The sequence below is a fragment of the Periophthalmus magnuspinnatus genome, chromosome 11 (genome assembly GCF_009829125.3).
Source record: "Periophthalmus magnuspinnatus isolate fPerMag1 chromosome 11, fPerMag1.2.pri, whole genome shotgun sequence".
Taxonomy (NCBI): Eukaryota; Metazoa; Chordata; class Actinopteri; order Gobiiformes; family Gobiidae; genus Periophthalmus; species Periophthalmus magnuspinnatus.
Window position 1 is genome coordinate 28,918,971 of NC_047136.2, and position 16,464 is coordinate 28,935,434.

Sequence of the window (16,464 nt, forward strand, 5' to 3'; positions counted from 1 at the left end):
AGGACTGAACCAGGACTAAACCAGGACTAAACCAAGACTGAACCAGGACTAAACCAGGACTAAACCAGCATTGAACCAGGACTGAATCAGGACTAAACCATGACTAAACCGGGACTGAACCAGGACTAAACTAGGACTGAACCAGGACTGAACCAGGACTAAACAAGGTCTAAACCACATCTAAACCAGGACTAAACCAGGACTGAACCAGGTCTAAACCAGATCTAAACCAGGACTGAACCAGGACTAAACCAGGACTAAACCAGAATTGAACCAGGACTAAACCAGGACTAAACCAGGACTGAACCAGGACTAAACCAGGGTTGAACCAGGACTGAACCAGGACTGAACCATGACTAAACCAGGACTAAACCAGGACTGAACCAAGACTAAACCAGGACTAAACCAGGACTGAACCAGGACTAACCCACAACTGTACCAGGACTAAACCAGGACTAAACCAGGACTAAACCAGGACTAAACCATGTCTAAACCACGTCTAAACCAGGACTAAACCAGGACTGAACCAGGACTGAACCAGGACTAAACCAGGACTGAACCAAGACTAAACCAGGACTAAACCAGGACTAAACCAGGACTGACCCAGGACTGACCCAGGAATGGATTTTTATTTTAAAGAGGAATATAGGGATATTGTGCAAAATGTATTATTATTATTATTTTTTTTAAATCTTTCTACCACGATAGAACATTGTTCCCTCATCAGAAACATTCAACAATTCAAAATATAGAAAAACAGGACACAAAACTGTACACAGCAACTTCACAAACCTGATGTGATATGCAGTAGTTTCATTAATGGGACGCAGCTGATTGTGTTGCGATAGTGCTCTGAAGGGGGAAGGACTTAGCACATGGAGACTCAGACTCAGAGACTCAGACTTAGAGACTGAGAGACTGAGAGACTCAGAGACTCAGAGACCCAGACTCAGAGACTCAGATGTGAATCACTGAGAACTCAGTCTGTGTCAAATATTGATCAAGAGTTTAACCCCCAACCTGCATTCCCCGGTCCTCTCCTCCTCTGTCCCTTTCCTCGTCTCCTCCTCTGCTTCTCTCCTCCTCTCCTCCTTTGCTCCTCTGACCCTCTCCTCCTCTGCTTCTCTCCTCTCCTCCTTCGCTCCTCTGACCCTCTCCTCCTCTGCTTCTCTCCTCCGTTGTCCCTCTCCTCCTCTCCTCCTTTGCTCCTCTGACCCTCTCCTCCTCTGCTTCTCTCCTCCGCTGTCCCTCTCCTCCTCTCCTCCTTTGACCCTCTCTCCTCCTTTGACCCTCTCCTCCTCTGCTTCTCTGACCCTCTAAGCCTCTTGTTGATTGTTTCTGGTGGAGCAGACGTCACACCCTCCCCAGATGCTTCCTCTCTCACCCTAAAGTCACTCTTCCTCTGTCACTCAAACCCCGCCCCCCACTGCAGGCCACACCCCTCAGGGCAGAGTCTGCTCATAAAAGCCCCTGGACCTAAACCAGACCCAAGACCAGACCAGGAACCAGACCAAGAACCAGACCAGACTTAGCTCCTCGCTGGTGGCTCCATTCACTTTGACTCTGCTGTTTATCTGAGTCTCACTACTGAAGACCACACCTGAGTTTTTTTTGTACATTTTTTTGTAAATAATTTCTGGAGTTTTTTGTTGGTTACCATGGAGACCGTGCGTGTTGCCGTGATGCTGTCTGTGTGTCTGTCCGTGCTCTGCCAGGGTCAAAGGTCACGAGTGCAAGACGAAGAGAACGCAGCCGCACCCGCCCTGGGGCTGAGCCAGAGAGAACTGGTGAGTCTGAACCAGGACTAAACCAGGACTGAACAGGACTAAACCAAGACTGAACAGGACTAAATCAGGACTGAACCAGGACTAAACCAGGACTAAACCAGGACTAAACCTGGACTAAAGCAGGACTGAACCAGGACTAAACCAGGACTAAACCAGGACTAAACCAGGACTGAACCAGGACTAAACCAGGACTAAAGCAGGACTGAATTTTTGATTAAATCAACAATATTACAACAACATTTTCCCGAGCTTGCACAATGAGGGTTTGAGCACCTTAGATTTTTCACATTTTGCCAAATTGTTCAGACAAACATGTGTCATTTGAATATTTCAGTAGAAATAACTTTGTATTTAAAAGTGTTAAGATAATCCTTTGTTAAGATAAAATAAACCTTTATTTACACTGCTTTGTGGAAATTTTAGTTGCAACACAAAATACAGAGTAACAGCAAGAGACTAAACACATGCACTCACAAATACTAAACCCATAGACTCTTTATAAGATGTGTGTGTTATGACAGTGTTATGAGAGCAGAACATGGACTCATCCGTGTTTTAACATCATCCGTCTTGTTGTGAGATTGTGATTTTGTCTGTTGTCTTTAATATGTGTACTGTGTGTGCCTTTTACTAATATGAATCAATTATGTATCTCATTGAACTTTAATGTCTGTATGTCGTGTGTATGGACTGAATGTTTTTGTGTCTGTCCTGTTTTCTGTCATCAACGTGCCAATGGGACTGTGGATGAAGATGGGCCTGCATGTGAAAACTAAATAATAAATGAACATAAACATAAATTACTAGTCCTTAAAATGGACCTCGAATCAAACGGGCCCAGTAAATGCATAGAGGGTTATATTTCTGTTTAAGGTTTGCTCTCATTATTTCAAGTGAAGTGTTGTGACGGCGTTCTGTCTCTGTATTGTTTCAGGTTTTATTTCTGGAACACGTATTTAATGTTGATATTTACTCTGATCATGAGTCACTGTTTATGAGTGCCACGTCTGATCCACCGCATCACATCATCTATAATGCAAGGAACACAAGTCCCTCAACACAGAATCAATAAAAACAGGCTCAGACTAATCCCCACAGCTGTACAGAGACAAGTGACCATGCAGGTGTACAAAGATGAGTGACCATGCAGCTGTACAGAGATGAGTTACCATACAGGTGTACAGAGACGAGTGACCATGCAGGTGTACAGATACAAGTGACCATGCAGGTGTGGAGAGAAGTGTAACCATGAAGGTGTACAGAGAAGAATGACCAGGCAGCTGTACGAAATAGAATGGCCATGCAGGTGGACAGAGTCAAAATTCACAAACTAGGAACTAACTTTGGCGATTTGGTGCTACATGAATAATAATCATAGTAAATACAGAGAGAGACCCTGCAGCTGTATAGAGATCCTAGACCTTGCAGGTGTCCAGAGCAGTGATGAGGAGACAGTGGCAGCTGTTGCGGAGGTAAAGGTCACTCACAGAGTAGACTTAGACCTGATTTAGACTAGTCCTGGTTTAGATCTGATGTAGACCTGCAATAGTCTTGTTATAGTCCTAGTTTAGAGCTGGTTGTTCTCAGAAGGTCAAATATTTTCTTAGAGGGTACTTGCTGTGCAGTTTGAAAACCACAGATTTAAAAGGAAAGTGTTTTCACTGATGTCATTCTGAGGCTTTTTAAACCTGGACTGGTTGTGAGGTTTGGTCTGGTAACATTCTATTACATTTAAATCATCATGGACATGTGCTTTTGTCTGACCCAAAGACTGTGTAAAGAAATGGACTGAATGTGACATCATCCACAGAGTTCAGCTCTAAATGAAGCTCATCCAGGCTAGCAGTTACAGTGGCTAATCTGGAGATAACTTCCTTATTCGGAATTCTGATTTTGAGTATCATAGCAGCCAAAGAGCCAATCAGGAGTGAGACTGTTAACCCTTCTCTGGTTTAGCACAACAGTGCTTTCAATCACACCTGTTACCTGTTAACATTAGCTGGAGGGACCTCGGTGCCTGATTGGTCTGTTATTAATATTCATATCTTAATTTAGGGACAAAAAAGTGAAATAAAAACCCCAGGAGATGGAGAGCAGGTTAATATGAACATTTTAAGGTCAGAATGGCTAGTCTGACAGCAGCAGTCAGAGAGAGAGGCCACGTTTTCTCAATAGAAAGTGAATTGGAGCCAGAGTCGATGGAGTCATATCGTGCCCATGATCACTTCCTGTTTGGAATGTGGTGGGGAGTGGGATAGTTATGTTCATATATACAGTCTATAGTCTGACCGGAGCAATTTGTTCAAATGCAGTAGGAGGTGCAGAGAGGTGTGAGGGTTAAATATTTGTACAAATGTGGTAGTGTAATCACTGTTTCTGTTCTTTGTTTAAATCATATTAGTGATATCAATAATGTAATGTCCCACTCAGGTTGATGTCCTGGACGATTTCCTGGATGATGGAGACACAGAGCTAACTGTGCAGAAGAAGGCCAGTGTCATACCCAGGGTAAGATATATACACATCTACACCAGAACAATGTACCATCAAAAACATCTGCACAACAATATCTAAAATCTGCACCACAACATCTCCTCTGGAACACACACTGCAGCATCGAGCCCTCAGAACATCTCCAGAACACTGCAACATATCTGTCTACAGCATCTCTTACCTTAGACCTCACATCTCCACCTAAACATCTCCATCTAAACATCTCCATCCAAACATCGTCATCTAAACATTTCCATCTAAACCTAAACATCCTCCATCCAAACATCTCCATCTAAACATCTCCATCCAAACATCTCCATCTAAACATCTCCATCTTTCTCAAAAGTAGACCTCACAGCTCCACCTAAACATCTGCAGCTAAAAATCTCCATCTGCATCCAAAGCATATGTTACCTTCTACCTCGCATTTCCATCTAAACATCTGGACTTAAACATCTCCACTTAAACATCTCCACCTAATGCGTACATTATCTTCTATGTCACATCTCCACCTAAACATCTGCACTTAAACATCTGCACCTAAACATCTGCACCTACTGCTAAACACCACTGAAAAACTGCTAAACACCCCTAAACACCACTAAACACCACTAAACACCGCTAAACACCAATAAACACCTCTAAATACCACTAAACACCACTGAAAAACCGCTAAACACCACTAAACACCACTGAAAAAACGCTAAACACCACTGAAAAACCGCTAAAAACCACTAAACACCGCTAAACACCACTAAACACCACTGAGAAACTGCTAAACACCACTAAACACCACTGAAAAAAACGCTAAACACCACCAAACACCACTAAAACACTGCTAAACACCTGAAATGCTGCTAAACATCACTAAACACCGGTAAAACACAGCTAAACACCACTAAAACACCACTGAAACACCGCAAAACACCAAAAACACCACTAAACACCACTAAAACGCCACTAAAGACTGCTAAAACACCACTAAACACCGCTAAAACACCACTAAACACAACTAAAACACCACTAAACACCACTAAACACCGCTAAAAAACACTAAACACAGCTAAACACCACTAAAACACCACTAAACACCGCTAAACACCACTAAACACTGCTAAACCCCACTAAAACACCACTGCTAAACACCGCTAAACACAGCTAAACACCTGGAACACTGCTAAACACCGCTAAAACACCACTAAACACCATTAAACACTGCTAAACACCACAAAACACAGCTAAAACACCACTAAACAACACTAAACAACACTAAACACCACTGAAAAACAGCTAAACACCACTAAACACCACTAAAACGCCACTAAACACTGCTAAAACACAGCTAAACACCGCTAAACACTGCTAAATGCTGCTAAATGCTGCTAAACACCACTAAACACTACTAAAACACCACTAAACACCGCTAAACACCACTAAACACCGCTAAACACCACTAAACACCACTAAACACCACTAAAACACTGCTAAACACCTGAAACACTGCTAAACACCACTAAACACTACTAAAAACACAGCTAAACACCACTAAAACACCACTGAAACACTGCTAAACACCGCTAAACACCAAAAACACAGCTAAACACCACTAAAACGCCACTAAACACTGCTAAAACACTGCTAAACACCACTAAACACTACCAAAACACCACTAAACACAGCTAAAACACCGCTAAACACCACTAAACACTATTAAAACACTACTAAAACAGAGCTAATCACCTGAAACACTGCAAAACACCACTAAACACAACTAAAACAACACTAAACACCACTGAATTACTGCTAAACACCACTAAACACCGCTAAACACCACTAAACACTATTAAAACACTACTAAAACAGAGCTAATCACCTGAAACAGTGCAAAACACCACTAAACACCACTAAAACAACACTAAACACCACTGAAAAACCGCTAAACACCACTAAACACTGCTAAACACCACTAAAACGCCACTAAACACTGCTAAAACACAGCTAAACACCACTAAACACTACTAAAACACCACTAAACACCGCTAAACAACACTAAACACCACTAAAACACTGCTAAACACCTGAAACGCTGTTAAACACCACTAAACACAGCTAAAACACAGCTAAACACCACTACAACACCACTGAAACACTGCTTAATACCGCTAAACACCAAAAACACAGCTAAACACCACTAAAACACCACTAAACACTGCTAAAACACTGCTAAACGCCACTAAACACTACCAAAACACCACTAAACACCACTAACCACTACTAAAAAAACACTGAAATACTGCTAACCACTAAACACCGCTAAAACACAGCTAAACACCACTAAACACTACTAAAATACCACTGAACACCACTAAACACTGCTGAAAACCACTAAACACCACTAAAACACCACTGCTAAACGCTGCTTAACACCATAAAACACCACTAAACACCACTAAACACCGCTAAAACACCACTAAACACCAGTAAACACTGCTAAACCCCACTAAAACACCACTGCTAAATACCATTAAACACAGCTAAACACCTGAAACATTGCTAAACACCACTAAACACAGCTAAAACACCACTAAACACCGCTAAACACCACTAAACACCGCTAAACACCACTAAACACAGCTAAAACACTACTAAACACCGCTAAACACCACTTAACACAGCTAAAACACCACTAAACACCGCTAAACACAGCTAAAACACCACTCAACACCGCTAAACACCACTAAACACCACTAAACACCGCTAAAACACTACTAAACACCGCTGAAAACCACTAAACACCGCTAAACACCACTAAAACACCACTGCTAAACGCTGCTTAACACCATAAAACACCACTAAACACCACTAAACACTGTTAAACCCCACTAAAACACCACTGCTAAATACCATTAAACACAGCTAAACACCTGAAACATTGCTAAACACCACTAAACGCAGCTAAAACACCACTAAACACCGCTAAAACACCACTAAACACCGCTAAACACCACTAAACACAGCTAAACACAGCTAAAACACCACTAAACACCGCTAAACACCGCTAAACACCGCTAAACACCACTAAACACAGCTAAAACACCGCTAAACACCACTAAACACCGCTAAAATACCACTAAACACCGCTAAAACACAGCTAAACACAGCTAAACACCACTAAACACTACTAAAACACCGCTAAACACCACAAAACACCACAAAATACCACTAAACACCACAAAACACCGCTAAACACCACTAAACACAGCTAAACACTACTAAACACTACAAAAACACCGCTAAACACCACTAAACACCACTAAACACCGCTAAACACCACAAAACATCACTAAATACCACTAAACACTACTAAAACACCATTAAACACCACTAAACACCACTAAACACTGCTAAACACCACTAAACACTACTAAAACACCGCTAAACACCACTAAACACCATTAAACACTACTAAAACACTGCTAAATGCCACTAAACACAGCTAAACACCACTAAACACCGCTAAACACCACTAAACACTACTAAAACACCGCTAAACACCACTAAACACTACTAAAACACCGCTAAACACCACTAAACACCGCTAAAACACCACTAAAACACTGCATAGCAAATGACGAAGTTTAAATCTGTCAACTGGACAAATCGTTGTAGGAGTGAAGACGTTTCTCTGCTCATCCAAGTCGCTTCTTCAGTTCTGGTCAGAATGCTGGTGGCCACTGACTTATATCTATCTTCTTTAACTTCCCTCTCAAACCACTTCTTTTCTCTGGCTAAGATCTGAACTACACTATCTTTAAAGGAGTGATTAGTGGCTTTGAGATGGAGATGTATGACAGGCTGGGGTCCAGAGGAACTCTCACACTGGTGTTGGTACATTCTCTTATGGAGTGGCTGTTTAGTTTCTCCAATGTAACACTCACTGCACTCTTCACTACACTGAATGGACTAGACCACATTACTTTGTTTATGGCTCGGGGTTTCGTGCTTAGGATGAACCAGTTTTTGCCTTAAAGACTACTTGAGCTCTGTGTTGTAGTGTCCAGATCACTCCGAGTCTGGACACTACACCACAGAGCTCAAGTTTACAAACACAGAGGGAAAAGTAAAGGAGGAGCAACATATGGAGAAAGCCCTCTCTGCTTGTGGATATTCAAAATGGGCCTTCAATAGATCGAAGAGAGCTAAAAAACAGGACAACAGGGAATCTGAACCTAGAAGGAGAGGTGTTACCATACCACTAAACACTACTAAAACACCACAAAACACTGCTAAACATCGCTAAACACTGCTAAAGTTATTCTGCACTCTTCTGTTTTAATGTTAATTTTATGGTGATTATTTGTGATTATTTATGTTTTGATTTGTGTGATTTTAATGTCCTTTTTATTTTGTAAAGCACTTTGAATTACTTTGTGTACGAATTGTACTATACAAATAAACTTGCCATGCCTTGCCTAAACACCACTAAAACATCTCCATAAAAACTCACCAGAACATCTCCTGTGTCCTCCTATTGTATCTCTTCTTTATATTTATGACCCTTGTGTTAGAAAATACATCCTGACACAGTATTGATATGGTGTCTTAACCATAGACTGTTTATATAAATGGACGTAGCTAACCTGCTAAGCTGCCACGTTCTAAACCAGAAGTGAGCATAGGCATGATTTTGCTCCATCATCTCTGGCTCCAATTCACTTTCTATTTAAGAAAACGTGGCCCCTCTCTCTGTAACTGCTGCTGTCAGGCTCGTCATTCTGAACTTAAAATGTTGGCTTTAACCTGCTCTACATGATCTTGATATTTCACTATTTTGTCCCTAAATCAGGATATGCACATTAATAACAGACTAATCAGGCACCTTCTTTCGCCGAGTTTGCTCCCACGAGCGTTGGCCACATGTTTGATTGGCAGCCTTGCTAAGGGAAGGGGTGTTCAACACCCTCACTCCTGATTGGCTCTTTGGTTACTTGCTGTCGGAATTCCAAACATGGAACTGGGCTCCAGATTAACTGCTATAACTACAAGCCTTGATGAGCTTCAGTTGAAGCTGAATGCTGTGGGTGACGTCACACTCAGCTTTGTCTGTGTTTTGACACATGGCTCTTGATGAGAAAAGTTTGGACACTCCTAATCTAGATATAGTGTTGACACGGGGTCCTGACTTGACCATACAACTTGACCTGTGTACAGTCTGACCCATAACATTAGTTATTCTGTTACTGTCTAACACCACGTGGTTCTTTATATTCCAGTGTGACATCGGAGAACGCTGCGCTCTCAAACATGGCCCCAGGATCGGGCGACTCTGCGACTGTCTCCGAGGAACGGCCTGTAACAGCTTCTTCCTGCGCTGCTATTGACCTGCCACCATCTTAGGACTGTACCTCACTTCAACACACTGACCGCCATCTTAGGACTGTACCTAACAACAAAACAACAACACACTGACTGCCATCTTAGGACTGTACCTAACTACAACACAGTGACCACCATTTTAGGACTGTTCATTAATACTACCACCCAACAAAACACCACTGACCGTCATCATTGAACTTACACAAATAATCTGACTTGCTGCCATCTTAGAACTATACACACAACACACTGACCGCCATCTTTGGACTGTCACTAACTTCACATTACTGACTGTCCTCTTTGAATTATACTCAAATAAATAGCATCCCGCTGACAAACATCTTTGAACTGTCCCTAACCCCACGTCACTGCCTGACATCTTTGTATTGTATTCAACTTAATTAAATTAACAACGATGACATCTTTGAGCTGTGCATTAATGTACCTGTCATCACAAGAACAATGACTGACATTCTACTACTGTCCCTGACTCCACTTCACTGACCGCCATCTTTGTACAGACGCCTAAATAAAAAGGACAGTGTCTGTAGCCGCTGCGGAGAGTGGAGATTTTGGTAGAGTTAGATACTTGATTTACAAATCAAAATTTAAATGATTTTGAGTTTGGCTAACATGTTACTCCCCATTCACACATGCAACCTGACCCAGGACCTGCATTTAGCCAGAGCAGGACCAAATGTGAACAAAACCAGAACTGAGTTCCTGCATTTTTGATCTGTCGATTTCCCGGGTAAATTATCAAGAATATTCAAGGAAGGATTATGTGTGAATAAAGATAAAAAAAACTGACAGTATACCCACTTGGTTACTTCCTTGGTTACGATCTTGGTTTCCTTGGTTATGAGCTTGGTTCTGGCATATAGTACCTGGTAATTTTCTAGGAACTACTGTATGTGTGAATGGGGCTGTAAATGAGCTTTACCGTGGTTGCAGATAGAGACGTTTGGAGATAATGGTGTGTTCCAGGAAACCGGACACTGGGATATTCCCTCCTCTGACTGAACTGCTCATTCAAACTGCTCATTCTACTTTAAACTGGAAGATGGTGACCTGGTGGTTAGCCAGCACATAAATAATGTAAAGATTTGATCCATGTTAAATCTGACTGTAATTCTGTTATTTCATCAGTTACAGACATTTGTTTACATCAGACCTCCACCTCACCGACTGACCCACCGCTAACGGACCGTGACTGACCACAGTACAAGAGCAAAAGGGACAAAGAACAGAATGACATTAAAAACACAACATGCTAAAATAAAACAATTATTTGTGTTTTTTCTCATTTATGAAAAGTGCGGCTCACAGTGCAGTTCCTCCACAGCCTCCAGGGGGCGGCACAGCGATGGTGGGTGTGGGGTTGTTTCTGGGTCAATTAGGCTCCAAAATGATTAAATTAAATGTCTGTGAAAAGGTTCAGTGAATAATTTTCAAAGCACCTTTAAAGGGCCTGTACTTAATTCACATATTTGAGCAAAATGTGTTTTGCCCCAGAACAGATCATCTAACCATTAAGAGATTTATTGTCCAAGAATCAGGACGTGCGTGTTAGCATTCTAGTTGTTGTTAGAGTTATCATGATGATAAAAAGTTGAATACCGTTGGGTCTGTGCTTTAGACTGGGTGTCAGGTCTGTGGAGGGGCTGCTCTCGGTCCTTCTCTGTGTCATGTTGTTCTTCGTGTGTAAAATGTTTCTGTGACTCATTTGTGGATGAAATATTTTGTTCAATAAAAGTTCATAAATCTGCTCCAAAAGTTTGTGTTTCTGTTTAAAGGAACTGTATTTGGATTTTAAACTTAATAAACTTTACCCATCTGTCTCCCCAGATACAGAGTAAACATGAACTAATAACAATTTTAATGTGGGCTTATTCTTACTTCCAAAAACATTGGACATGACATCCCATTTATTTATGTTATAATTTGGAGTTTTGATAGCAAACAACGAAGTTAAATCTGTCAACTGGACAAATCTTGTAGGAGAGAAGACGTTTCGCTGCTCATCCAAGCCGCTTCTCCATCTGCAGGTTAAGGCTTTGGCAACCCAGGTTCAGTTGTGCCTCTTTCATGTTGGACAGTTCGGATGGAAGATCTATGTGTGTTCATGTGCTTTTGGTTGGTTGCTGAGAACACACTCTGTATCTGTTTGTGACTTAGTGTTTTGAGCAGAAACTTTTGCCTCCTGCAGTGGTACACACATCTGTGGGCCATTCTTGCAGAGGTCATTTAGGACTGGTCGGTTACCTGCATCACTCGTTGCTCTCACCTCTGTACTCTGCACCCCAATTAGGCGTGATGCAAAGCTGCCAGCCCACAAAGTTTGTATATCTAAACTCCTCAAATCCCATAATATTGAATTTTCTGTTCATTTGGTAAGTTCGGTAAGTAATTGTGGTTTGTTCATTCTTATGTATGTCCAATAAATGATTCAAAACAGGTCTGGAGAAGTTTGACAAAGTTTTAATGAGGCCAAGGCACGAAACACAAAAATACAGGACATTCACATAATGAAACAGTCTGACAAATGAAGCAGGAAACACACAGACTAAAAAGGAGCTCGTGACAATCAGGTGTAATGGCCACTGAGATAACATCAGCGTCTCCTGCGCTGCTACAGGTTTTTGTGTTCACTAAACTTGGTTAAAACTCTGAATTAGTTCTAAATGTACTGCTCCACGAGTCCCTTTGTTCCCCTTCCTTTCTTCTTCTGCTCCGCTCTTTTTGTCCACATCCTCCCTTCTGCGCTGTATGTGTGTTAAACTCACTTTTCCATTGGACCAGCACAGTGACTTGGGACTATTTGAGTTGATCCAATTGCACTAATTTAATGTGTGAATGAGAGAGGTGATTTATTTTAGCTCAAATCAATTAAATGAAACATCTTTTTAAAAATGGCCTACTTGTGCTGCAATAAAGTACATTTTTCTACAGCTCATTAGTCTTGTTCATTGAGTGCTTCTTATCTGCAGGTCTTAGACTGGGTTCCCTGGACCCAGGGTGGCGCTGCACAAATATAATTCCTGTGGTCTTCTTGGGTTAGTGGGGAATCATTAGTTTCCAAATTTTGTATTGACCCTACCTCTTTGCTCCCACACTACTACAGTAGTTATCCTAAACTTAATGTTCCCTTGATAAAACATTTTTTACTTGTTAACTCTTGTTTGTTTTCCCCCAACCAATTCTCCTGATGGAGTGTTCCACGAGTCATCTGCGCTGTTTCTAAAATTCCCATTTCTCCAGCTTCAACAGCAGGTAGTGTAAGAGGCAGGATACACACAGCTCCTTAAGCAAACATCCAGAGACACAGAGACCAGCTCCCCCTTCAGAGCCGCATAGGACCCTGGTCCTGGGTCTGAGCTGGACTCTGGTCTCACAAAGGGTCAAACACAGAGAGGACTGCTCTATAATGAAACACATTAGAACAGGGTTAAAACCCCACTGCGGGACATTTCATCACATTAGAGCAGGGTTAAAGGCCCACTGCGGGACATTTCATCACATTAGAACAGGGTTAAAGCCCCACTGAGGGACATTTCATCACATTAGAACAGGGTTAAAGCCCCACTGCGGGACATTTCATCACATTAGAGCAGAGTTACTTTATTACAAGTTTTCCTCATGTCATGTTTTCATAAAATAAGGCATTTTAGGTGTAAAAACTGACGTTTTTGGGGATGTTCAAAAGAGAAACATTTCCAAAATAAGACTTAGAATTAGATATAAAAGTCCTTCTGTAGGCACGGCAAGGCAAGGCAAGTTTATTTGTATAGCACAATTCATACACAAGGTAAGTCAAAGTGCTTTACAGAATAAGAAAGACATTAAAATCACACAAATCAAAACATAAATAATCACAAATTATTATCATAAATTTACCATTAAAAGAGAAGAGTGCAGACTAAAAACCTTTCAGTCGTATGCACAGCTGAACAGAACCGTTTTGAGCCTGGATTTAAACATTGTCAAAGTAGAGGCCTGTCTCACATCTTCCGGAAGACTGTTCCAGGTTTTAGCTGCATAAAAATTTAATGCTGATTCCCCATGTTTAGTCCTGACTCTGGGCACCAGCAGGAGGCCGGTCCCTGAACTCCTCAGAGTGTGAGATGGTTCATATGGCACTAACATGTCGGAGATGTACTTTGGACCTAGGCCATGGAGAGACTTATACACAAGCAGAGCTGCTTTAAAGTCTATTCTTTGAGCTACAGGAAGCCAGTGCAGAGACCTGAGCACAGGACTTATGTGCTCGCACTTCCTGGTTCTAGTCAGGACCTGAGCAGCAGTGTTCTGGATGTACTGCAGCTGTGTTAAGGCTCATTTGGAGAGGCCAGGGAGCAGGCCATTACAGTAGTCTAACCTACTGGAAACAAATGCATGGATTAGTCTCTCTAAGTCTGGCTTTGACAGTATACTTTTGATTTTTGCAATGTTCTTTAGGTGGTAAAAAGCTGCAGATGTTATTGATTTGATGTGACTGTTAAAGTTCAAGTCTGAGTCCATTATTACCCCTAGATTTCTAGCCTGAGTTGAAGGTTTTAGAGAGAGAGACTTCTGTACATTTCGTAAAAATCTTTTAAAGTACCAGATTGTAAACTTTAGTGTGCAGTTGCTACTTGAGGGCTGAGCCCCACAGTCTCTACATTTAAGACCAGACTTAAAACGTTCCTCTTTGAATGAGCTTTTGGCCAGGTCAGCTAGGAGCAGAAATAACACCTGGAGTTTTAGTTAAGCTGCCTTAGGAGCAGCTTTGGGGGAAGTATGGTGACTTGAGCACTATCCTCTGTTAAGTCCTACTTTCCCTGTCAGCAGGATTCACTCTTCAGTTCATCTGGAGTTTGTTCATTTTTATTCACATGTGTCTGTTTCAGATGCCCTCCCACTGACCTCCCGGTGATGACTGGACCCTAGATTCCCTACTGTGCCCTGATCCTTTTCTGTGGGCCCGGACCCTCACATCCCTCACCTGGCTGGATGACCCTGTACCTGGCTAGGAGGAAAAACTTCCCTCTGTCCCTTAGTTAAATGGCTTTGGCTCTTAGTTGAGTGGCTCTGTCCCTTAGTTGAGTGTCTTTGGCTCTTAGTTGAGAGGCTTTGGCTCTTAGTTGAATGGCTCTGGCTCTTAGTTGAGTGGCTCTGTCCCTTAGTTGAGTGGCTCTGTCCTTACTTGAGAGGCTCTGGCTCCTAGTAGAGTGGCTCCGTCCCTTAGTTGAGTGGCTCTGTCCTTAGTTGAGTGGCTCTGTCTTTTAGTTGAGTGGCTCTGTCCTTATTTGAGTGGCTCTGTCCGTTAGTTGAGTGTCTTTGGTTCTTAGTTGAGTGGCTCTGGCTCTTAGTTGAGTGGCTCTGGCTCTTAGTTGAGTGGCTCTGTCCTTACTTGAGTGGCTCTGGCTCCTAGTAGAGTCGCTCCGTCCCTTAGTTGAGTGGCTCTGTCCTTAGTTGAGTGGCTCTGGCTCTTAGTTGAGTGGCTCTGTCCCTTAGTTGAGTGGCTCTGTCCTTAGTTGAGTGGCTCTGTCTTTTAGTTGAGTGGCTCTGTCCTTAGTTGAGTGGCTCTGTCCCTTAGTTGAGTGGCTCTGTCCTTAGTTGAGTGGCTCTGTTCTTTAGTTGAGTGGCTCTGGCTCTTAGTTGTGTGGCTCTGTCCCTTAGTTGAGTGGCTCTGTCCTTAGTTGAGTGGCTTTGTTCCTTAGTTGAGTGGCTCTGTCCCTTAGTTGAGTGGCTCTGTCCTTTAGTTGAGTGGCTCTTTCCCTTAGTTGAGTGGCTCTGTCCCTTAGTTGAGAGGCTCTGGCTCTTAGTTGAGTGGCTCTGTCCTTAGTTGAGTGGCTCTGTTCCTTAGTTGAGTGTCTCTGGCTCTTAGTTGAGTGGCTCTGTCCCTTAGTTGAGTGGTTCTGGCTCTTGGTTGAGTGGCTCTGGCTCTTAGTTGAGTGGCTCTGTCCCTTAGTTGAGTGGCTCTGGCTCTTAGTTAAGTGGCTCTGTCCCTTAGTTGAGTGGCTCTGAGTGGGCGACAGTAGCTCAGTGGTTAGAGTGTTGGTCCCCCAACCTGCAGGTCGGAGGATCAAGTCCCGCTCGGACCAAGTTCTGTCGTTGTGTCCTTAGGCAAGACACTTCACCCACATTGCCTAGTATGAAAGTGGTGTGTGCGTGAATGATAGGTGGTGGCGCAGATTGGCAGCCTCACTTCCGTCAGTCTCCCCAGGGCAGCTGTGTCAGAGTGGCTCTGTCCTTAGTTGAGTGGCTCTGTCCCTTAGTTGAGTGGCTCTGGCTCTTAGTTGAGTGGCTCTGGCTCTTAGTTGAGTGGCTCTGGCTCTTAGTTGAGTGGCTCTGTCAGTCCATGGGAGTGGATCTCTACTTCACTGTGGTTCTCCCACTGCTTTTTTTTTTTTTTTTTAAGAGGAGGAGAGTCTCAGGACAGGGCGCCCCCTGTCTCTGGGACACTTCTCCATTTGCTTGTTTTCTGTTGATTTATTTGCTTGTCTGTCTCTGTTTTATTGATGATTTTCTAACTTTCTGTAGGTTAAATCAGATCTCAGTTTCACCCCTAACAGGCGACTGCTGCTGCGATTTTGGGCTTTACAAAAATAAATCTGATCCTTGTGTCACTGTGAGGGAAATATATTTTGTGAAAATGTACTTTGAAGACACACTGTCCCATATAACTCTATAGAGGCAGGATGATCATCTCGATCACTGGTGCAGAGTGGACAATTTGGTTGTTTCGGTGTGATCAAAAAATGAAAAAGTTTTGCCTGTACAGAGGAGACTGGTGTCTGTCAGATTTGTTGTTGAGTGACGTCTC

At 42.5% G+C, this 16,464-nt stretch overlaps 1 protein-coding gene across 1 annotated transcript; it reads left to right on the top strand.

Moving 5' to 3' along the window:
- Window positions 1–1,658: 1,658 nt before the first annotated feature.
- On the top strand, window positions 1,659–10,176 carry cart4 (cocaine- and amphetamine-regulated transcript 4). Its single transcript, XM_033975603.2, has 3 exons — window positions 1,659–1,787; window positions 4,218–4,295; window positions 9,554–10,176. Exons 1-3 carry the CDS (start codon window positions 1,659–1,661, stop codon window positions 9,659–9,661), a joined length of 315 nt encoding a protein of 104 aa, XP_033831494.1. The 3' UTR covers window positions 9,662–10,176.
- Window positions 10,177–16,464: the final 6,288 nt, after the last annotated feature.

Bases quoted from the DNA above. Each gene is read 5' to 3' on its own strand.
- cart4 (XM_033975603.2), top strand. From the start codon at position 1,659: ATGGAGACCGTGCGTGTTGCCGTGATGCTGTCTGTGTGTCTGTCCGTG. The intron at 1,788-4,217 runs GTGAGTCTGAAC...TGTCCCACTCAG, and splicing joins GGCTGAGCCAGAGAGAACTG to GTTGATGTCCTGGACGATTT. The intron at 4,296-9,553 runs GTAAGATATATA...TTTATATTCCAG, and splicing joins AGGCCAGTGTCATACCCAGG to TGTGACATCGGAGAACGCTG.